Source organism: Bubalus kerabau, chromosome 11 (genome assembly GCF_029407905.1).
Source record: "Bubalus kerabau isolate K-KA32 ecotype Philippines breed swamp buffalo chromosome 11, PCC_UOA_SB_1v2, whole genome shotgun sequence".
NCBI classification, from domain to species: Eukaryota; Metazoa; Chordata; class Mammalia; order Artiodactyla; family Bovidae; genus Bubalus; species Bubalus kerabau.
In genome coordinates this window covers 6,182,178-6,204,648 of record NC_073634.1, presented here as the reverse complement: position 1 = coordinate 6,204,648, position 22,471 = coordinate 6,182,178, and the positions used below count along the sequence as shown (strand labels likewise).

The 22,471-nt window shown below is 38.6% G+C and overlaps 1 protein-coding gene across 6 annotated transcripts in view; it reads left to right on the top strand.

The window, feature by feature from the left end:
- TMEM131 (transmembrane protein 131) overlaps positions 1-22,471 on the top strand; it is a 182,051-nt gene that overhangs the window by 134,556 nt on the left and 25,024 nt on the right. For all 6 annotated transcript variants that reach the window (XM_055539390.1, XM_055539389.1, XM_055539388.1 and 3 more), the window contains 15 exons: positions 1,128-1,236; positions 4,628-4,736; positions 5,559-5,712; positions 5,802-5,972; positions 6,963-7,073; positions 7,175-7,309; positions 10,314-10,418; positions 11,709-11,795; positions 13,397-13,549; positions 13,649-13,724; positions 13,881-13,998; positions 16,010-16,148; positions 16,263-16,372; positions 17,575-17,641; positions 22,313-22,464. In XM_055539390.1, coding sequence (XP_055395365.1) covers positions 1,128-1,236; positions 4,628-4,736; positions 5,559-5,712; positions 5,802-5,972; positions 6,963-7,073; positions 7,175-7,309; positions 10,314-10,418; positions 11,709-11,795; positions 13,397-13,549; positions 13,649-13,724; positions 13,881-13,998; positions 16,010-16,148; positions 16,263-16,372; positions 17,575-17,641; positions 22,313-22,464 — 1,796 coding nt within the window. The remainder of the gene's footprint in view (positions 1-1,127; positions 1,237-4,627; positions 4,737-5,558; positions 5,713-5,801; positions 5,973-6,962; positions 7,074-7,174; positions 7,310-10,313; positions 10,419-11,708; positions 11,796-13,396; positions 13,550-13,648; positions 13,725-13,880; positions 13,999-16,009; positions 16,149-16,262; positions 16,373-17,574; positions 17,642-22,312; positions 22,465-22,471) is intronic.

Genomic DNA, 22,471 nt, shown 5'->3' with positions numbered 1-22,471 from the left:
GTTTTACTGTTAAAAATACATATCAATACATATACACATGCATACCCTTCAAGGAAGGAAAAGATTCATACTTTAAATGACTGCTAATAACAGCAGAATTATTGATAACAAATATATTGATATGAACCTGTCAGCACCCCCATCCCCCCATTAGTGATTCAGAAGCAAAGTAAGAGTTCTCAAAGAAGAAGAAAGATAGAAATAAAATGCTGGGAGAGCCTGCAGCCAAGAGCTAAGGCAATTAAGATTTCCAGCACAGAAAACCACAGGGCCCTCCTGAGGACCATCATCCGAGGCCCAGTAAAGACACCCTGACAGCTGAGTCACTGACCAGCAATGGGAGGGGCTGACTGGAACTAAGAAGCAGTATCTGTTATCTCTGTAGGTAAGCAACTTTGTTTCCTGTGATTGAACATGGTGCAAGCGACAGCGTTTTTTGAACATGGTGCAAGCGACAGCGTTCTTCTCACTCTCCTGAGATGCTTCTTGTGCCTTCAAAGGACTGTCCTTCTTTCTCTTTAGGCACGTTTGTTGCTTAGTCACTAAGTCATCTCCAACTCTTTTGCAAACCACAGGGAATCTTTCTGACCCAGGGATTGAACCTGTGTCTCTTGCATCTCGTGCATTGGCAAGCAGATTCTTTACCACTGAGCCACCTGGGAAGCTTAGCTTTTTGAATAGAAAATTCAAACTCTCTTAAATTCAACTCTTTTAAGTTGAAAGCATTCTGACCTGTTTTAGGTTGCACATTCCTGCCATCCACTTCACCATTCAGCCCCTCAGCCCCTGTTGTAAACCCTGAAGGTCCTCTTTTCTTTTATGTGAATTAGACATTCATTTTAAAAAGAAATGCCTTTTTTCTTTATTATGTATTTATACTCATTGTCCTAGTTTGACTTTGGATTTTTTAATACTCACTTATCTATCACACATTTTTCCTTCTGGTCATCATTTTATTTCATAAAGACTGTCTAATGAAATTGAGATTTTATCATTTAGCCTACTCCATTTAAAGCGACCACTTAAACTTTTCAGATTTTGATTCTGCTTCACTTTTCCAGTACACTTTTCAGTATAAACTGGACCACTAGACTAAAATAATGCAGTGTAAATTTTTCTCTTTGCAGAGTGTTCGACCTACACCACAAAATGATGCTATCACTGTACACTTTAAACCAATTACATTAAAAGCTTCAGAAAGTAAATATACGAAGGTAGCAAGTATTAGTTTTGATGGTAAGTATTCAACTTTTTCTAATAGAGTGGTCTTATTTTGATAACTTAGATGACATCTGTGTTGACATCTTAATATAAAAACCCAGACCATTTTACAGTTAGATTTTATAATACTAGTCAGATTGGTTTTTCTTGTAAACCATCATGAACTCTTATTTGATTGTTTCTTGAAAGTAAATATTATAATTTCATAAACCTGAATTAGTATTAGCAAATACATTAGGATTGCAATTAAATTTTTTTTAATCTAGGCTCTTTCCTATATGTATCTATTAAGCTTTGTCTTAATTATGAAGTCATTAATTTTTGTAATTGATACATACTTGAATTTCAGAAGCACATTTGAATTTTAGAGCAGAAGTAAAGTTTTCTGTAACATTTCCATATTTTGGCTTTTATAAACAAGGCAGGCAGTCCTATCTAAACTAAAATGACAGCCTTTAATGTAGAATTGTCAAGTTAAATAACAGTTATTTCAAGCATGTATATTGTGTATTTTGACTTTTGAAATGTTAACTCAGACTTTAGCTTGTTTTAATAGCATGTTTTTATTCAGTTTTGCCTGCTTAATTAGAAGATGTGTACTGCATTTGCTATCATAAAATGTTTTGAGTAGTAACTTAATGGCTGTCTAAATGTGTGATTAAATTTAATGAAAGCTGAAACTCCAAATGGGGCTTTTCTCATAATGGCCTATCCAAGTGAGGAGCCTTGAAGCTTGAGCTTTGGCCTCATGATAAAGCCATCTTTGCTCATAATCCACATTTTATAGCTAAGCTCCTCGTCAGGAGAGAATGTTTGGCCACTGCGGACCCCCCTGAGTGGGGCCCAGTGTCTCTGAGGTGTCTGTGCTCACTCCTCTCACATGGAAGGCCTGGAGCAGCTGCACACTTGGCTGCCAACACAGCATTCATCCCACGAGCTCAGGGAAAACGCCTGAAGAAATTGAGATTATACACATGGCGCACTTTCATAAACCAGCTGTCAAAAAATAATCCGTATTGAAGGCTTGATGGCACAGATATTTCCAAATGTGTGATGAGTGGTCTTCTGACACCAGCCATGACCGCCAGTTATTAGTGTCAGTATCAGCAAGTACATTGCCTTCCCTTACTGAGAAAGAGTTTCTGACCCTAAGGACAGACAGATCTGATAAGTCCAAGAAGGCCGGGGCACACACTAGGGCAGTGCAGCTGTGCTGTGTGGGGCCCCTCGCCCTTCTCCGGCGCCTGTGCTGACAGCCTGGTGACTGCTCCCACTCATAAGTGAATGTCAGGAGTGGTGGTTCTTCTGAGATCACAGAGTCTAAAAGAAGTGTTTCTTAAAGAAATTATGTAAAATTTAGCACAAAGACAAGAGAAGGCATCTTTTAAAGAAAGTGCTACATTTCTTAAAAGTGCTTTTTATTTATTATAAAAACTGCCAGATTTATTCTGCAAGGGCCCATTTTCAAGAAGCTCAAGGTGAAGGTGGGAGAGGAGAGGTTTCCTCCACTTCTCCTCCCCCTCATGTTTGAAAGTGGTTTTCATCATCATGGAAAAATCCCTCCACTTCACACTTGCTCCCTCCTTCCCCACCACCACCCCTAGATTACAATACAAATCTCAATATTGAGATTCCTGTGAAAATCATCAATCAAGAAATGCACTTTTTACTTAACTTTGAAAATGTTCAGGGGGAATTCCCTGGCGGTCCAGTGGTTAGGATTCAGCACTTTCACTGCCATAGCCCTGGTTCAGTCTTGGTTGGGAAGCTAATATTCTGCAAGCCCCACAGTACAGCCAAATTAATTAATTATAAAAATAAAAAACATAAAAATTTCAGAACGTGCCACGAATATTCACTCTGCAGTGTTGACTTACCATGTAATCATTTGTCTCATAAAGTCATGATTCCTTATGATTTTTAACTGAATTTTCTTGACACTTCAACCACTTCATTTGCTAAAATATAACTTGATAAGGTGCTGCTGCTGCTAAGTCGCTTCAGTCGTGTCCAACTCTGTGCGACCCCATAGATGGCGGCCCACCAGGCTCCCCTGTCCCTGGGACTCTCCAGGCAAGAACACTGAAGTGGGTTGCCATTCCCTTCTCCAATGCATCAAAGGGAAAAGTGAAAGTGAAGTCGCTCAGTCGTGTCCGACTCTTAGCGACCCCATGGACTGCAGCCCACCAGGCTCCTCCGTCCATGGGATTTTCCAGGCCAGAGTACTGGAGTGGGGTGCCATTGCCTTCTCCATGATAAGGTACTATGAAATGCCTAAATTATGGCCCTTGTTATCAGCCTTGCTGCTGCTGCTAAGTCGCTCCAGTCGTGTTCGACTCTGTGCTACCCCATAGACGGCAGCCACCAGGCCTTATGTCAGAATAAATAGCAAAAAAAAAAAAAGCATCCAGAAATGGCTGTACAGTAAGCAGAAAGAAATGGGGCTTTATGGGAGGTGTAAAAGTCTGAATTCACACTGCCTGTACACAGCCACGTACTAGATGTCATACCATTATTTTGTTCCTTTTTTATGCTAAAGTTGGATAACACACATTTGCAGACCCTACATATAAAATTCCTCTCATAAGTGGAAGTGTTCCTGAAGTACTTTAAAGGAGATAAACATAAACAGGTTCTTTATTTGCTTTGAAAGGAACATCTAATGGGTACCCAGATTGGATCCAACTGAGTATTTCTGTAATTCCAGAAGGAAAGTCACAAGTGATCCAAAATTTAAAGGTTTTAACTTCATCTTTGAGAACAGTATGATGGCAGGGAGAGTGTATGTCTCATAACTCTTGGCATTTCTTGCACCAGGCTACTTTATCGGTATTTATAGCAAGATTCTGACCACACAAGGAATGTTATTTCTTAATCAGCTATGAACCAGCAGTTCTCAATTTGGGGACATTTGGCAACATCTGCAGACACTTTTGGGTAAAGCAGCTGATGTCTGGCAGACAGAAGCTGTTTTGACAGCACTGCCCAGCATTCCACGGTGACAGGACAGCCACCCCACCACCGCCGCACCCCCACCCCGCCAGCAGTCTTTACCTGGCCTGAAATGTTCACAGCACCGAGGTTGAGAATCCCTGTTGTACGTAAAGCCAGAGCTTATGGTGATAGAGAAATTGCTCAGATTATAGCGTTTTCCCTCCTGAATGGTGTTCACTTGCTAGTTCCTTACCTATTTATCCCATTCCAGAAAAATTGAAATATCTTTGCATTTTTGAATGGAAAATGTGATGTTTGACTTAAAGTGTTGCCACTGTATTCTGTGTGCCAGTTTGAAAGCTCACTGTCTTTTTAAGATTTCTATCCGTCCACGCAGAGTCACCCTCATCCTCCTCTGTGTAAACTCATTGGTAGCAGAACGTGGCAGATTATCTTCTGTGCTTCCTTTCAGCATCAAAGGCAAAAAAACCATCTCAGTTTTCTGGGAAAATAACTGTGAAAGCAAAGGAAAAGAGTTATTCTAAACTTGAAATACCATATCAAGCAGAGGTTTTAGATGGGTGAGTTTCTGTTTTAAATAAACTTTGTAACTTTTTACTAATCAGTAAGTTCTGTTTTCCTACTCTCTGACTTTAGCAGAGGTAGTAGGCAAATTCACATAAACTCCATGGAATTAGTATTAAAAAAACTTCAGCCATAAAGGAGAAAAATCTTCTGTATTTCATTCATTTTTTATTTTTTTTTACTTTTAGAAGAAAGAAGTAAATGGGATGATATGATTTGGGCTTAAATGAAATCCTAATGATTCCATAATGCAATAGAAAAGTGAATCTGTGATTTTTAAATCATTTGAAGCATTTCGTTTCTGTAATTATTTTTGTAACATGCAGATGACTATACCTTGTTTATTAAAGTATATTGTCACTTGAAACAAAATCATTTTTATTCCTTTATAAACCCATTAAACACTGTTCTAAAATTATAGCTTTTTACAAATAGGTAATAATATATGTAGTTCATTTTCTACTTTAACCAGTAATAGTTTCATGTCCAGCTTAGTAGGGACTTGTTTTAACAAAGCTGGTTGCAACTGAATCATAAACATGTTTTTTTTTTTTTAAATAGCTTAAAACTTTTTTTGTTAGTACATTCTTGATGTTCATTGTTTGGTTGCATATAATGTGGTAGCAAATAGTTCTTTTTATTACACTATAATAAATTTTCTTTTAAATCATATGGTCAATCACTAAAATATTTATAGTCTTAATTCTCTAACAACAGTCCTTACTGCTAAACGTAAATTATTACACACCGCTAAAGAACTTGCATTATAAATTAACATGTGAAAATAAAAATGATTTGTTTTTGTTTTTTTCAAATAGTTATTTGGGATTTGATCACGCTGCAACATTATTTCACATTCGAGACAGTCCTGCTGATCCTGTGGAAAGGCCAATTTACCTTACTAACACTTTCAGCTTTGCAATCCTCATTCATGATGTGTTGCTACCAGAAGAAGCCAAAACAATGTTTAAAGTATGTTTCTGACCCCTCATACTTTTGATTTTACCAGTCTGTCAAGCAAACGGTACTGACACGGTTTTTTCTCTCCCATCATCCCCTAGGTTCACAACTTCAGCAAACCAGTCTTAATTCTACCAAATGGATCAGGCTACATTTTTACTCTATTTTTTATGCCATCCACATCGTCCATGCACATAGATAACAATATTTTACTTATTACCAATGCCTCTAAGTTTCACTTACCTGTACGGGTATATACAGGCTTTTTAGATGTAAGTATGTTACCTACCTTTTAAAATTTAAACTCCCTCCACATCTTTGTTGTTTTCAGCTACTATTAAGTAGTTGTGTTGCAGACACTTAAATTTTGCTGTTTTTGTACTTAACAAGTTGTTCTAATTCCTCCCTAGTCTGTGCTTCCAAGATGTTCACCCTCCCAGCAGCCGTATCTCCTCATGACACAGTTGACTTCTCTAGCTACACCTCTGTTTAGATCAGGTCCACTCCTCTTGATTTTGCTTTTAAATGGTTACAGTCATGGGCAAGCTAAAAACAAACTAAGCAGAAGAAACATAATAAGCAAAAAAAATTAAAAAATACTACAGGGCAAGTGAAAAGGGAATTATGTAGGAAAGAGGTGACCAAAACTGAAAACACAAGACTGAAGAGAAGAATCAGATAAGAAACAGGGAATCGGGTAGAAAGACACAGATGGAATAGTCATCTAAATAACGGCAGGAAAGGAAACAGAAGTCTTTCTAATACAGAAAATAAGCCGGGCCCGGGGGAGGGGGGGAACCCCAAGCAAAGCTGTCCTTAGGGTAATCCATGAAAGAAGTTTGGGAAAGAAAGAAACCTGATAGATGCAAAAGATGAAAAGAAAGCAAAAAGATAGAAGTGTGGTCCTCCAAAAACCTAGCATCAGTAAGAACTTTAGAACCAAAGGGACCTGCGGTATCATACCACTGACACTCCTGCATTTCTTCTGCTTAAATGATGACTGGCTGGTAGCTGCTTTCATGAATGCGTGAAGTCTGCTGAGACTGGGGACTTTTTGCCTAAATCTCCAGGGCTCCACTTAATCTCACCTAGTACTCAAAATACTTCCATTATACAAAGTTCTTAATTATGTATTATGTATGTGTATATTTACATAAAATGTAGGAACCTTAGTGTACCTTAATATAGTTACTTTTTCTTGAAGTGTTACTGTTACATAAGTGTAACTTTACATCTAATCTAGTTCTTTTCTGTCTTTCCAGTACTTTGTATTACCCCCCAAAATAGAAGAACGTTTCATAGATTTTGGTATACTGAGTGCAACAGAAGCAAGTAATATTTTATTTGCCATTATAAACAGCAATCCAATTGAGGTAGGAAAAGAAAAATTTGTTGTTATTCTAAATCACATTTAGAGATTTTATGCTGCAGTTACAGTGCTGCAATAATTGCTTCCATATCTTTCTCTTTTAAGTTGGCTATAAAAAGCTGGCATATTATAGGCGATGGTTTATCAATAGAACTCGTAGCCACTGAAAGAGGCAATAGAACTACAATCATCTCAAGCCTTCCCGAGTTTGAAAAATCCTCCCTGTCAGACCAGTCATCAGTAAGTAAACTTTTCTATTGTTTCCTTAAACTTAGATGTGTGTCTAAATCACAAATAGAAGACTATTCCTCGTGATATTATTTTTAATATTAATTTATTTATTTGACTGTGCTGGGTCTTAGTTGCAGCATGTGAACTCTTAGTTGTGGCAAGTGGGATCTAGTTCCCTGACCAGGGATCAAACCCAGGCCCCCCTGCATTGGGAGCACAGAGTCTTAGCCACTGGATGACCAGGGAGGCCCCTCCTCAAAATATTATGAGATTCATAACAGCATTGGCTATTTGATGTGGAAAGGACCTTATAGGTAATCTACTTAAACTCACTCCTTTCATGATGAGAGCACTTGAGACTCAAAGGAGTTAAGATATAGCACAGGTACCAATTACAGGAGAAATGTCCATGGGTGCTAAACTAACTCTGTTCATTGAATTCACTAGGAAAAGGAAGAACCCTGCACATTAGCAGAAGTTGTTTTCAGTTCTGCAGTAATACTTCTGTTCAGTTCTCTGTATTGACTGGAAGACAGTATCAGTGAGACAGACATCATTTGTTTGATCTCTGTGTGGCTCTCCCCATACGCTTTTACTCTGTCTTACGTACAGTTGGTCATAAAAGTACATGAGACAAGAGCAAGTGAATATATCAGTCTAGGCCCTCACCACTGCTGAAAAGCGATTTCAGAGTTTAAACTTACTCAGAGCAGAGTTAGTAGAATCATCTGTGCGACTTGGAAGGAGCAGAATATAACCTCCTCTGAAGGTTAGGATAGAACTTCTCATGGCAGTTTTACAGAAGGAAAAGCAGATGTCCTTATGCACAGAGATTGTTGACAAAGACCTTTCCATGGAATGCCATAGGCCATAAAAACATATTTAAACATTTTGTATGAGAAAGATTCCCCAAATCAGGTTTTTTAGAGAATAATTTGGCAATGTATACCACTCCTGGGACTTCTTCCTGTGGAAGTCATTTAAAGAGCCAGAAGCGGTGAGAATGCAGATGTTTGTGATAGCAGTATTAATAATTCCAGATAACCACAACCAAATGTATAAAGTTGTGATTTTATGGTTGCATATTAAAGCAGATAAGCTGTAAGTAGGATTGTATGTAAAAAATTTGAAAAAGGATTTATGTAAAAGTGGGAAACAGTACTGGATAATGTGTATTCTAATTGCAGCTGTGTGGCATTCAAGCTTCATAATCAGATATTGTGATGGATACATGGGTGTTGGGTATTTGCATTTTAATAATTTATAATGTTTTAAATTTGACTCATAAATAAAGTCTCCTTTTAAAACAAAAAAGAATATGCCCATGACAAGTAATATTTGTCACTCCAGCTGAGATTTTATTTTTAATACAAGTAGAATGCTGAAAAAGGATAATAATGAGACCAGCTATTAATATGTTCATTTCAACAACGAAGTTAAAGTAAAATTGTATGTAGATCTAATCTGAGATGGTTGAATTATACTGTTTTTCATAATACATTATAAATTAATAATCTTAGAACTCTGGATCATTTCCTCCTACAATAGCACATGTTAACCCTTACTTAGTGTTATTTAAAGTGTTTGAGGGGTCCACTCAGTAACATGAAACCTGCTGGAAACTTTGGGGTTTTAGAATTCACTTTTATATAAAACTATATAAATATAAGAGATGGGCATGTACACACTGCCATATTTAAAGTGGATAACCAGCAAGGGCCTTCTGTACAGCACAGGGAACTCTGCTCACTGTTTTGTGGCAGCCTGGATGGGAGGGGAGTTTGGGGAGAATGGATACATGTATGTGCATGGCTGAGCCCCTTCTCTGTGCACCTAAAACTATCACAGCATTGATAATGGGCTGTACCCCAGTACAAGATAAGAACTTAAAAAGAAACTACATAAATATAAGAACCAAGGGATAGAAAGATGAGATCATTTTTATGAACCCTTCCTTACTTAAAATAGGAAGTTGTAGTGAGTTGCCAGCTTCAAAATAACAACTCTGCAAAATGTGGATTTTTTTTTTTTTAAGTTTGTAATTTGTAAAGTTTAAGTTGTAAACTTTCAACTGTTGTCCAGCTATTTTCCAGAAAGCCAAACATATGAATTAAATGAGCGTCCTGTTCCTTATGAAACACACACTGTCAACAACTCTCCATGCTCTTCAGACACATGCTTTGATTGGGGTGGTCACAGTCATGATGAAAACATTAGGATTGCATAAAACCAACATAGAAATGCTTCTAAAGGGGGGAAGTGGATATGTTTGGTACACCCGCATTTGTTGTTTTGAGGTAAATGTAAATTCTAGGTAAAGTATAACTACTACTGACTAAAGTACAACTTAACAAAATGAATTTCATGTTTTTTTGGAAGTTTCTCGATTGAAAAGATTAAGCACCAGAAATATCAGCAGGATAGCTTGAGAAAATAAGTAAGATCCATGTTCTGCGTTCTGCTTTCTTTCAAAATTGCTTTGCTTAACTTTTCCTTCTTTCCTTGATTTTTTGATGTTTTCGTGTGACCCAGTCTCAGTTGATCTGAAGACATGGGTATTAACACGCCAAAGTTAAATTCAGAACTGGAAGCAGAACCAGCTTTGTGTGTACTTGTGCCCTGACGTGGCTTCTGAAGGGTAGGGGAAGGCTGCATCCGTCTGCTGTAGCCTGCGCTCCCTTTGACCATGCAGGTATATGACTGGGGGATGAGGCCCACACCCCTCCCCAACTTAGCAGCTGAGAATTCAGCTGTTCCTTGGGGAACCAGTATTCTCAGTAGCCCATGGAATAAGTATAATAGATAAACATCCAGAGATGGGTGTTATTTATTTTGAGTTATTTGTACATGATGATATGTTAATTCTATGTTAGCTTGTTAGGATTTTGAATTCCTAACCTATATGAGTTAACACTGATTTAAAACTGAAGGGTTTTTGTAGCTTTCTTTTCCATTTTAATAGAAAACTTCAATTAGCAAGGCTAACGAAGGATGCAATTTCTACTCCATACAGGTAATTCTAGCTTCAGGATACTTCGCAGTGTTCAGAGTCAAACTTACTGCAAAAAAACTGGAAGGAATTCATGATGGGGCTATACAGATCACGACAGACTATGAGGTAAGGACTTTATTTACAGGGATTCAGGTCAGTGGGGTCTTTCTGAAAAATTCAGTCCTTTTTTTGTTTTTATAGCTAAGTTTATTCAAAAATTTACAGTTTACCACTTTGATACTTTTAAAAACTTAAGCTTCTGAGAATAGTTTACAAAATAATGGTTTTTATTAGCTCATAGTTTTCTGATAAAACCTGAATCTCTTGACTAAAAGCCACGTTAGGAAAATGCATTTGGCACTTTTAGATTTGCTGTTAGAATGGCTTACAAATGGCTGTAGCATTACATGGACCCTGGCTGAAATTCTTGAGGTTAGATCTCTCTCTTTCTGCGGTCATAAATATCCTGCTGTGTAACATTGCCAAAAAGGAAAATACAATCAGGAAATCACATCTTAATTTGAGTTCTCACAATTATGTTTACATGAGTCATTCTAAGTCAGGAACCAAATGAAAATCAGTGAACCTTTTTAAAGACTTTATGTGGGGTTGACATGTTGCATTCAATGAGATTTTGAAGGGATGTGTTTCTGCCAAGTCTAAATATTTTTATGCGTTCTTGTAAAGCTCTTGGGAAGTTGAGCACTGTTGAAGTCAGCAAGCTACTTTTGTTCTCCTACCTGTTTTCAGCACATACAACCCCTGCCACCCATGAAAGCAAACTCATTCAGAATAAACAAAATTGATCTTTTAGTAATAAATGATATGTTGGGAGTATATCAAATTAATTATCTCCGAAAGCGAGGAATCTACATTTATCACTTTTGATAGAAATAAGTACATTTCCTTAGCAAAGTGTCCTTGTGAGTTGCAAATAGAGTGTGAGTTGAGATTTAAAACCTGGAATATTCAGCTCGTTTTTTTAAAAATCAGGTTGACATTAATTTATTGCTACGTACAAAAAAGTAGAGAGCTATGTAGCTTTTAAAAATGCTGGATTTTTCATGCATTGTTTTAAGAGTATAGTTGGACTTTGCTTTTTAAATTAATAATCTGCAAAATCACCTATATTATGAAAAATCTGTTCTTCAGTCCTTCCCCATGTTTGGTCTTGTTTACCTTGTTTTCAGTGAACCACTGAGAAGTACATGGAAACGTGTCTCAGTGCATTTTGTACAGTACATGGATAGATTAAACAGTATCCGTGCGTGATTTTAATTTTGCTTACCAGTTGGTTATTGCTCATGTAAGTCCCAAGATTGGTTGTTTTAAATCTCCTAAAATAGCGCAACAACTGTCAGGTCCGTCTAGGACTTACACACCTGTTTCTCTGCGGTTTGCTTCTTCCCTCCACAGATCCTGACAATTCCTGTGAAGGCTGTGATCGCAGTGGGTTCTCTGACTTGCTTCCCAAAGCACATGGTTCTTCCACCTTCCTTTCCAGTAAGACAGTTAATTTGTAGACTTCTTATTATTTTTCTAATAATTATTTTTCTTTCTACTGCGTTTTACTCTGTTTAGACTGTATTTAATAAGAATTAGATTTAATCTCACCAACATTCCCTGATAGCTCAGTTGGTAAAGAATCCGACTGCAAATGCAGGAGACCCTGGTTCGATCCTGGGTCAGGAAGATCCACTGGAGAAGGGATAGGCTATGCGCTCCAGTATTCTTGGGCTTCCCTGGTGGCTCAGCTGGTAAAGAATCCACCTGCAGTGTGGGAGACCTGGGTTCAGTCCCTGGGTTGGGAAGATCCCCTGGAGAAGGGAAAGGCTACCCACTCCAGTATTCTGACCTGGAATACTATATAGCTATATACCATTGGCTGTGTAGTCCGTGGGGTCACAAAGAGTCAGATACGACCCAGCAACTTTCACTTTTCACCATCATTGAACTCTTTTTACTATGCATTCTCTTAATTTCTTAGTCTTTTCATACCAAATTTTAGACCAGTGGGTATGATCATTTTAGGTGCTCAGGCTCCTCTGTCCAAGAGATTCTCCAGGCAAGAATACTGGAGTGGGTTGCCATTTCCTCCTCCAGTGAATCTTCCCAACCCGGGGATCAGTCTCTTGCATCTCCTGTATTGGCAAGCAGATTCTTTACCACTAGTGCCACCTGGGAAGCCCTGAGCATCTTAGACTTCTTTAAAAGTCTAGGAATCAGGCTATAAGATTCTGGTTCTATATTCAACAAAAAAAAGGAAAAGGTCATAATATGATTCTTATTGATGATTCTTTCATATATATAGTTTTTTAATCTGGCACCTTGGGACTTCCCTGACAGTCCAGTGGTTAAGACTCAACACTCCCAATGCAGGGGCGTGCGTTTGATCCCTGGTCAGGGAACATGATGTGCTCCATAACAAAAAAAATAAATAAATCTCTTTATAAAAAAGAAATAAATAAAATTGGTACCCTATCACAGGAAGAGACATATAGCTGATCAGCACGGTCATTGGTAATGTAATGATTTAATCTGTATGCTTCATTTTAATACGATGCCAGATAACCTATGTTTTTAAAAGATAGTCTAATTTCTCTTTGGCACAGATAGTATTTTTTTTTTTAATAAAATACTTTTTCTGAGAAAAATAAATCTGCTTTTTTTTTTTGTTTCTTGTTTAGCTTTGGATTTTTAGAATTCAGTGATTTCATAATTATTTCATCCTGAATTTGGAAACTCTTAAGGTAGCCTGGGCTTGGTATAAACAAACCTTTCTTAACAAACTGATAGTGACTCTTTCCTTTATTCAAAGCTAGTTCTGCACCTTTGTTATGTGAGCACTTTTACTTTAATTCATTTTTACAGGATTGCAAAGATTTGTCTTGCTAATTTCTCTGTAACAGGCCTTAAAAACAACAACGAAATACATATATTTGGAGGAGGGGCTCTGATTACAGATTTAAAGCTTATCAACTTCTGAACATTCTAAGGGTCCTTTGAGCTTTGGTCTTCTGTAAATATGTCTGTGAGTTCTAAAGTGTGTGTTCTGAAGAAAATCCAGCCATTTACAAATGAATTTGTTTGTTTTCTTCCTTCAGGGGAAAATAGTTCATCAGAGTTTAAATATTATGAATTCCTTCTCACAGAAGGTAAAGATCCAACAGATACGATCTTTGTCAGAAGACGTGCGTTTTTACTACAAACGATTGCGGGGTAATAAGGAAGACTTGGAGCCAGGGAAAAAATCAAAGGTTTGAACGCGTTGTATTTGCAGATTCCATCTTTTTGTCCTTTGTTATTGTGACCTTCCGTGGATTGGGGATTCATGGTTCTCCTGTGCCCCTTTATAGATTGCAAACATTTACTTTGATCCTGGATTGCAGTGCGGGGATCATTGCTATGTCGGCTTGCCTTTTCTGTCCAAATGTAAGTCATCTTACTGTTCTCTCACGCCTTCACTCCCTCCCCAAGGTACTCCCATTAATGATAGGCTGCTGCTTCTAAAGCCCACCCCTACATCTCGATACTGTAGAAATCATTTGAGGGACAGAGTATGTCATACCATTTGTGCCTGTGTTTTAGCTGAACCCAGAGTCCAGCCTGGCATAGCCATGCAGGAAGATGCCTGGGACACCGACTGGGATTTGCATCAAAGCCTGTTCAAGGGATGGATGGGGATAAAGGAAAACTCAGGTCACAAGTAAGTGGTTTTGCTGTATATAAGTATTTGAGCTACCTTTACCAGTTTGAAACATGATTTTCTAAAGATATTCCTATATTTGGTTATTTTACTTCTCTATAGTGCCGAAAATGTGCCTAATCTTCAGAAAACCATAATGAGGCAACTTGAATGGCCATCGTGATTGTGTATTTCTCAGAAGGACACACGCTACCATTTTTGTCTTATTTCCCGTGCTCTAGATGGAAAGTCACAGAAACTCGATGAAGTTGTCCTTGCGTAGGATGAGTTCTGTGTTGTGCTTAGTGGATCAGTCATGTTCAACTCTGCAACCCCATGGACTGTAGCCTGCCAGGCTCTTCTGTTCATGGGATTCTCTAAACAAGAATACTGGAGTAGGTAGCGATTCCCTTCTCCAGGGGATCTTCCAGACCCAGGGACTGATCCTGGGTCTCCTGCATGCAGGTGGATTCTTTACCATCTGAGCCACCAGGGAAGCTCAGCTTCCATATCAGACAGTCATTTGCGTAAGAAAGGGTCTAACTGCCTCTGACTTCCATTCAAGGCAAGGAAACACTTTAGAATTTGAATCTCACCATAGGAGGAGTGTCTCTGCTCCTTGTGGAAAGAACTGCCTCCTCCCTTTCCAGTGCTGAACCAGCTAGGGCTGCACAGGGCTCAGGTGGAAAGTGTGCACATTGACAGATCAGCACCGTACCTGGATTCGGAAGCAAAGACACACTTAGACGTGGCAGTTTAGAAATTTGACTTTTCTGTGTACTTCCAGAGAGAATTTGATTTGAAAACTGATGAACACTGTTCTTCTCCCCATTGGCTAATTTGAAATGTATTTGTCAGCATCATCAAAATCTTCCAGTTTATTCTAACATAGTATTTTCAAGCCCTGAACAGTCAAATCTGCAGGTTTCTGTGTATCTGAACTACCTGCTGTGAAAGGTTTTCTTAAGGCAAAAAGAGAGGTAAATTTTACCTTTTAAATGGTTAAAATTAGTACAAAGAGACTTCTTCTAATGAACTCACTAAGAGAACACTAATTCAGACACTCCTTTGTACTCCCGTTTCCACGATAGACATTGTAATGTACAGGTCGCCTCTGTATTTTAACACCCAATTATGAATAAATGACTGGTAGTGCTGCCCTTGGCTCACTCTTCACCTCCCACCCACCGAAACCCCTGCCTTCCTCTCTGTGAGCCTAGTGTTCCCCACTGAAGACCCAGACTCCCTGCCTGCCCTGAGCTACCAGGTCACAGCTGCATAGTGAATGCGGAATTCTCCCCGCTCCTACCTTTGTGTTACCTTGTCAACATGCATGTCACAGAAAATTCATTACCAGTCTTATAAAACTGGTACTCTCACAAATATTATGGTATCATAATTCAGTGCTCTTATGGTATAAAATAGGCTTCAGTGTTTAGCCCCATCTGTAATACTGTTTCCATAGGGAATGTGTTCTGAGTTCTAAACAGCTGGTTTATAAACACTTCTAAGTAGAGAAATAGTCCGATGAGGTCCTGAATATTGCTTCATATATATGTCTGCACAAAACCCTCATATGTATTATTGTTTGAACTGACATCTTCATTGCATAGTAAGATTTTGTGGTTTGTTCCTCAAGTGGGAAAGGAGCCATACGCCACGCAGTGCGCTGCCTTCTCATTAGTTCAGCTGAAATATTTACCTGCTGTTGGTGTCTAGATCTTTCCCCTAAACATGCAGGATCTTTAGGATCTGCATTCCATTCTGTCATCTGTGTATGCCTGGCTGGTCACTTACCCATTCAGTATGGAAACAGGGCAGGTGATTGGTGCTAGTTAGCTCTCTGTGCCAAAATAGAGACCTCTTCATATGTGTCTGTGAAAACAGAGTAAGATGTCAGGAGCAGGTAAACCTGTGTTTATTCAAGGCCAGAATAAAATTTCTCAAGAACACACGCCTAACAGAATTTCCTGTATTGAGAAAACTCAAGCATTTCCATTCGATACAGTGACTTAAAAATTGTGTTTTCTAGGTTGAGCGCTATGTTTGAAGTAAATACAGACCTTCAGAAAAACATCCTGTCAAAAGTTTCTGCCGAGCTCTCCTGGCCATCCCTCCTCAGCTCCCCCCGGTTCGTGAGGTTTCCCCTCACTAATACAAACTGCTCTTCAGTAAGTATCCAGAGTGCCATGGGCCTTTGGAAATGCATCATAGTGTGATGAAGTATCTGCTCTTCCTTCTAATGGGGCAGATCTTTCACTTACCACCTCTTTATTTTGTTTAAGGAAGAAGAGATTATGTTAGAAAACCCTGCAGATGTTCCCATTTATATTCAATTTATCCCCCTGGCTTTATATTCCAGCCCTTCCATCTTTGTAGATAAGTTAATATCAAGGTAAGCATTGCTTCAGATCATCAAAATGTTTCCATATGAACAGTGAATGATCACTTTACACATTTAAAATTTCATTGTTGTTCAGTCGCTAAGTCTTTCTGACTCTTTGTGACTCCATGGACTACAGGTGTATTATTGTCTATAAAGTAGAAATATCAGGATGTTTTTAAATTAATGATTATACAGGATTGACTTCTTTGTGGCCACAGCGCTCTGGATTATATGTATCCCATAGAAGGTGTTCTGGGGTCTTACTGGCATTTACCTCCAAATCATTTGTCTGGTAGAAAGTTGTCAGTGTTGTTCAGTTACTAAGTCATGTCTGACTCTTTGCAACCCCATGAACAGCAGCACATCAGGCTTCCCTGTCCTTCACTATCTACCAGAGTTTGCTCAAACTCAAGTCCATTGAGTCGGTGATGCCATCCAGCCATCTCATCCTCTGTCTCCCCCTTCTCCTGCCCTCAATCTTTCCAAACAAACATCAAGGTCTTTTCTAGTGAGTTGGCTCTTTGCATTGGGTGGCCAAAGTATTGGAGCTTTATTGCAGCTCATAAATAGTAGATTTGCTTAGAGAAATCTTTCATCTATAATTAAAGTTGAGAGAAAGTTCTAGGGAGAGAAACAGATATTACATTGCTGCTGCTGCTGCTGCTAAGTCGCTACAGTCGTGTCCGATTGTGCGACCCCATAGATGGCAGCCCACTAGGCTCCTCTGTTCTTGGGATTCTCCAGGCAAGAATACTGGAGTGGGTTGCCATTTCCTTCTCCAGTGCATGAAAGTGAAAAGTGAAAGTGAAGTCTCTCAGTCTTGCCTGACTCTTAGCGACCCCACGGACTGCAGCCCACCAGGCTCCTCCACCCATGGGATTTTCCAGGCAAGAGTGCTGGAGTGGGGTGCCATTGCCTTCTCTGAGATGTTACATTAAGCATCTGGAAAAGCTTCCAGTTTTAAGACAAGAAGAAATCATATAGAACTCCTTCCAAAACAGTGTAAAGAGGAAGCAGGTGAAGCCTTTCAAATATTTTAGTTTTAAAAGTGAAGAATAAACTGTAAGTTGTAGCCGCTTTTCGAAGGCTATTAATCTGGTAATATTGATCTCAAAATCTGCTGAAAGGTAAACACAACCTTGGTAATTACTCTGCAACCACTTTAACTATGATGCTATTCACAAAGAATTATGTGTGTTTTTTAATTTCAGGTTTAACTTAAGTAAGGTGGCAAAGATTGATTTAAGAACACAAGAATTCCAAGTCTTTAGAAACACTGTAAGTATTCAAACTTCATACGATTGCAAAGAAGTAATTTTGTGATATGACCGATGGCGATGTGGAAGAAAAACATTGACCATCCTTAAACTGCCTGAAAGGCAGGTTACTGAAGAAGTTCAGAAGAGTCCAGTAATTCTTTTAGAGGCATAAAGCCCAGGAGGAGTGGGTGGGATTTAGATCAACAGGAGGCATGCTGTGTAGAAGGTCCTATTTGTGGGCATTAAACGTTAAGCCCATAATAATGGCTGCCAGAACCTCTGAGAGGATGGATGCCAGTGAGGTGTATAGACTAATACATGATTTCTTTTTATTTATTTCTTTTTATTTTCTTTTCAAAATATTGAGCTTGGTCATTTAAATTTTTATTTTGGAAACTTTCTAATAAAATTGTAAACTCCATGAAGGCCAGACCCATGGCTGGCTGTATTCATACTTAGCACAGTAGCACTTACAGGTTTCCCTCAACAGATATTTTTGAACTGCTGAGTGTATACACACGCTGGTTTGTTCCAGGACCAGATAGTCTGTCACGCAGGCCAGGCTGAGCAGCCACTAACCCACTCACAATTATGTAGGAACTTAAAACTTGCTTGTGTCAGTCAGGAATTGGCACTCGGAACTAACGCCACCTGCAGATCGGCCCAAGTCCCTTGGCCTCTGGCCCTTCCTCCTGCCCAGCTCTTCTCGTCTCCTTAGACAGCCTGTGCACACCAGCCCCACGGGCTGTGGACCCTCCACCAGTTCAGCCCTCTGATTTTCCCTGACTCTTCATTTACACCCGTGTTAACTTTGGTTTTTGTTTTTCTTGTGTGGTGCCATGTTTCCCAAATCTGGGTATAGGCTCCTTGAGGACTTGTCTTCTATTTATCTTAGTTTTTCTCACATTTATAAAACAAAAGGTGTTGAATGAATAAGAGTGAGAATCTAGTTAATCTTCCATCATCTGAATGACTTTGATGGAAACAGTCGTCTGCCCCTCCTTTCTCTCCTCGCTGTGGGCTCTTGCAGTGCACAGGTCCCAGTCTGTCAAGGAGCTGTGACTTGGCTGCTTCCCATTTGGAACAAGGGAGGTCGGCTCCTGGGGTCATCATGCCTGTGTACCTACTAGCTTGGTCACCTCGACCAAGTGTGTCAACCTTTCCAAACTTGAGCCTCTGTTGCAATGTGAACTTAATAATCCGGATATTACAGGGGTTTTTAAACAGATGAAACAAACCAACATGGAAGCCCTTAAATGAATCGCTTGGCAAATGGGAAGCCCTTGGGGAGTGTGGACTGCATGAGTCAGTCTGTGGCTCACAGGCGAGAATGAAAGGTTTTCAGCATTCCCTGAGTAGCTCGTATGTGTCAGCACCATGTCGGGTGCATTCACGGTTGTAATTTCACATAATCACTACAACAGCCTGGCTGGGCTATCACTAGCCACCCTGAGAGATAAGTATTTCACATGTTCTGCTGGTGGTGGAAGAACAGAGCTCAGGGAGAGGAAGTAACTTGGCCGAGTTCATACCTGTGATGGCTGGCAGGGCCAAGTTCACATGTAGTTCCCCCAGAGTCGGGAGCCCTTGCCCAGGCTTATGTGACGCATGGGCATTACTGGTTAGGAATCACTAACTACTCTCCAGCCACATGTTTTATAGTTTTTCAAGTATTTGTGTTCTTTCCCATAATTTTATGTTTTAATCTATAAAACATATATTAGCCAGACCTTAATGGAATACTTTTTATAGATCTATTTTTAAGTCAGTCTTATATAAGAAAGTTATTTTTCTAAGTAATTTTCAATTTTTTTTTTTTCTGCTGAGTAATAGGTAGAACATTAGACTAAAATTTAGAGAGTCTCATATTCTAATCCATGCCATTCTCTTGGAATCATTTTTAAAATTTTCTTTGTTTCTGTCCATAAAGATACCATAAAATAATGCCATAAAAATAATAAGTTCACGGTTATCCAAATATCTAGGTATTATCCAGATATCTAAATGATAATATCTAGAAAGTTCAGTAACCACAAATCCCATTCACTCTTCGCTTATAAAGAGAGAAAATACAGATAAGAAGTAAATGACCTAGTATTTGCCTTTCTTATCTTACCAAATCTTTGGTGGTACCTATAAGATGTAGGTATTATAAGAGGTAGGAAGATGAATAAGAATGCCCTAGATCCCACAAATTTATTCTAAATAAGAAATTCTGGAGGAGGTCTTCGGGTCAGCTTCAAATAAATTCTCTCACAGTTCTCTACGGTGCTGTAAAACTGTGGATCTAAAATTATTTGATCTCAGGATTCCTTTACAGTCTGAAAAATAATTTAGGATTTCTGCTTTATCTCAGTTTTTAAAAATTATTAAGGACTCCAGAGAGGTTTTTTGTTTGTGTGGGTTATATCTGTCAGTATTGACCATATTAGAAATGAAAACTGAGATCCTTAAAATACTGATTTAATTCATTTAAAATAATGATAAGCCCATTCTGTTTGACAGATAATATAAAAATGAAAAAATAGATATGTATTTTTAAAAACGGTTTTGCAATAAGAACAGATTGTTTTACATTTTTACAGAGCTCTTCAGTGGCTCTCAGACTTAATATACAGATAGATTCTCATGTCTGCTTCTGCATTCAGCCTCTTATGATGTATTGTTTTGGTTGAAGTATATGATAAAGATCTGATCTGACCTAACACATTCATGTAGTTGCAGAAAGGATGTCTTAATTGCCTTTTTAGCTATCATAACACTATATACACCGATCATTTGGAATATATTAGTCACTAACATATGCAGAGCTTCCAAATGTTGATACAATTCACTCTGCAGTATCCAAAAAATCATGTTCATCCCTGTAACCATGAATCTCATCAGGGAATTCTTTAACTATTGGGAAGCTCTCAAGTTCACAAGGCCAAAATTCTAAATTATACTCAAACAGTCGAATTTTACCATTGGCGACAAATGCTTCAGTTGCTTTCCTTAAAGGAACAGATGGACTTCATTTTTGTGGAAATGTCTACTAAATACTCCAGTCTGAATAGTCATATATTGACTCTCAGTCATTTTTCAAATAGAAATGGAGCCCCTTGAGGAAGGAGTTAGTTCTGTTGGCATCTCAAATAGCTCTTCCAGACAGCATGGGCCAGCCTGCTGCAGGGGGCGCTTCAGGCACACCTTGTTCTATCACACGGTAGTAAAAAGCCTTGTGCTCAAGGGTTGAGATTTAAGATTAATATTTATTACTAGTTAATCAGTCACAGGTTTTGGTTTTGGTTTTTGTTAGTTGTAAGTGCCTGGCAGTGAAGAAAAGCTGTGGCTACCTGGGAGGTTTGATAAGGCTACCTTGCTTCTAGCTAAAGGGTCAGCAGTTTAATTACCCACCATTGCTTTTGCTTGTGCTAATGTTAACACAGTGAAAAAGGCAAAGAACTTTGGTCTGTGTTGTGAAAGCAGTTTTGACACACCTAGAAAGACCTCTCAGATCCCCAAGGGTCCATGAATCCCTCTTCAAGAACCACCACTATGAAAATTACTGAGTGTTAGCCCAGAGGTATCACAAAATCCTAAAGTATTTTCCATGTCATCAGAATTTGTTTGTTGGGACTATAGGTATAGTGTATAATGTGTGTGTCAGTTACTCAGAACAGTTTATTTAAAGGGAACCTATTCACCAACCATTTGGGAGCAGTCAGAACATTGTTGTACTAGGAGACATTGACAGAGAAGAATTTTCAATGCAGGAAAAAAATAGCCGCCTCAGAAGAGAGAGTTGAAAAGTAGTGTGCTTCACAGAGTTTATTAGCTATGAAATTATGTCCATAGAATCATGCTGTTGAAATAGATCTGTGTATAGTAGAAAATAATAGAAAATTCACTTTCCTTCCACAGGTTAGCAGGTATATAAAGTGCCATGGACATTTATACCCAAGTACTACCAGCCCTTCCACCCCCAAAAAAGTTTAAACTTAATGTTACTTGAAATCAGAGCAGTGTTAACTATGATTTTTTTTAATAAAAAGCAAATCTTTTTAATCTTATCTGTAACTGTCAAAAGAAGTCATATTTTGATTATTAAACTGAACTTATTTGAACTTTAAATCATTAAGTGTTTATGAAACAATAATAAGGGGCTTAGCTTTCAAAATAAAATTCAAAGATAGATTGATATGAATTGGAAATACCTTTATAAATAAAATGATGTGGCCTTAAGACTGCAGCCAGTAGCCTTCTGAGGGGAGAGGCAGGAAAACCATGACTGACAGGTGAGGGGCAGCACCAGCAGGACTTCAGGGCGCTGGGCGCTGGCCACTCAGCTGTTTGCTTTGTGTTAAAGCGTTGAGCTGCTCATCTCTTGGGTGTGTGTCCTTTTCTGGTTTTTTATGTCATGTTTCAGAACCTTTAAAGTTAAAAGATCTGTACACAAAAACAAGTGCTTAGTACAAACATGAAGACTCGGGTGACCTGGGGAATAAAACCCCTTTTGGGACTTAATGCAGAATATGAAGTTGTCATCATCGGTTGTTCTGCTTGACAGCTATCCAGGATCTAAATCATAAGGGATAAATTTGTTTAGTCATTTGGAGAAACTAATACTCGGCTGTGAATGGGGTAAAGGGAAAAAATTTTTTCCAGAAAATATACTAATGACTCTTGTTTGTTTGCCCAATGATTCAAGGCTCACCCACTGCAGAGTTCAACAGGATTCACAGAGGGCCTCTCCCGACATTTAGTTTTAAACTTAATTTTAAAACCTGGAGAAAAGAAATCTGTCAAAGTAAAGTTTACTCCAGTTCACAATAGAACTGTTTCTTCCCTAATAATAATCAGGTATGTT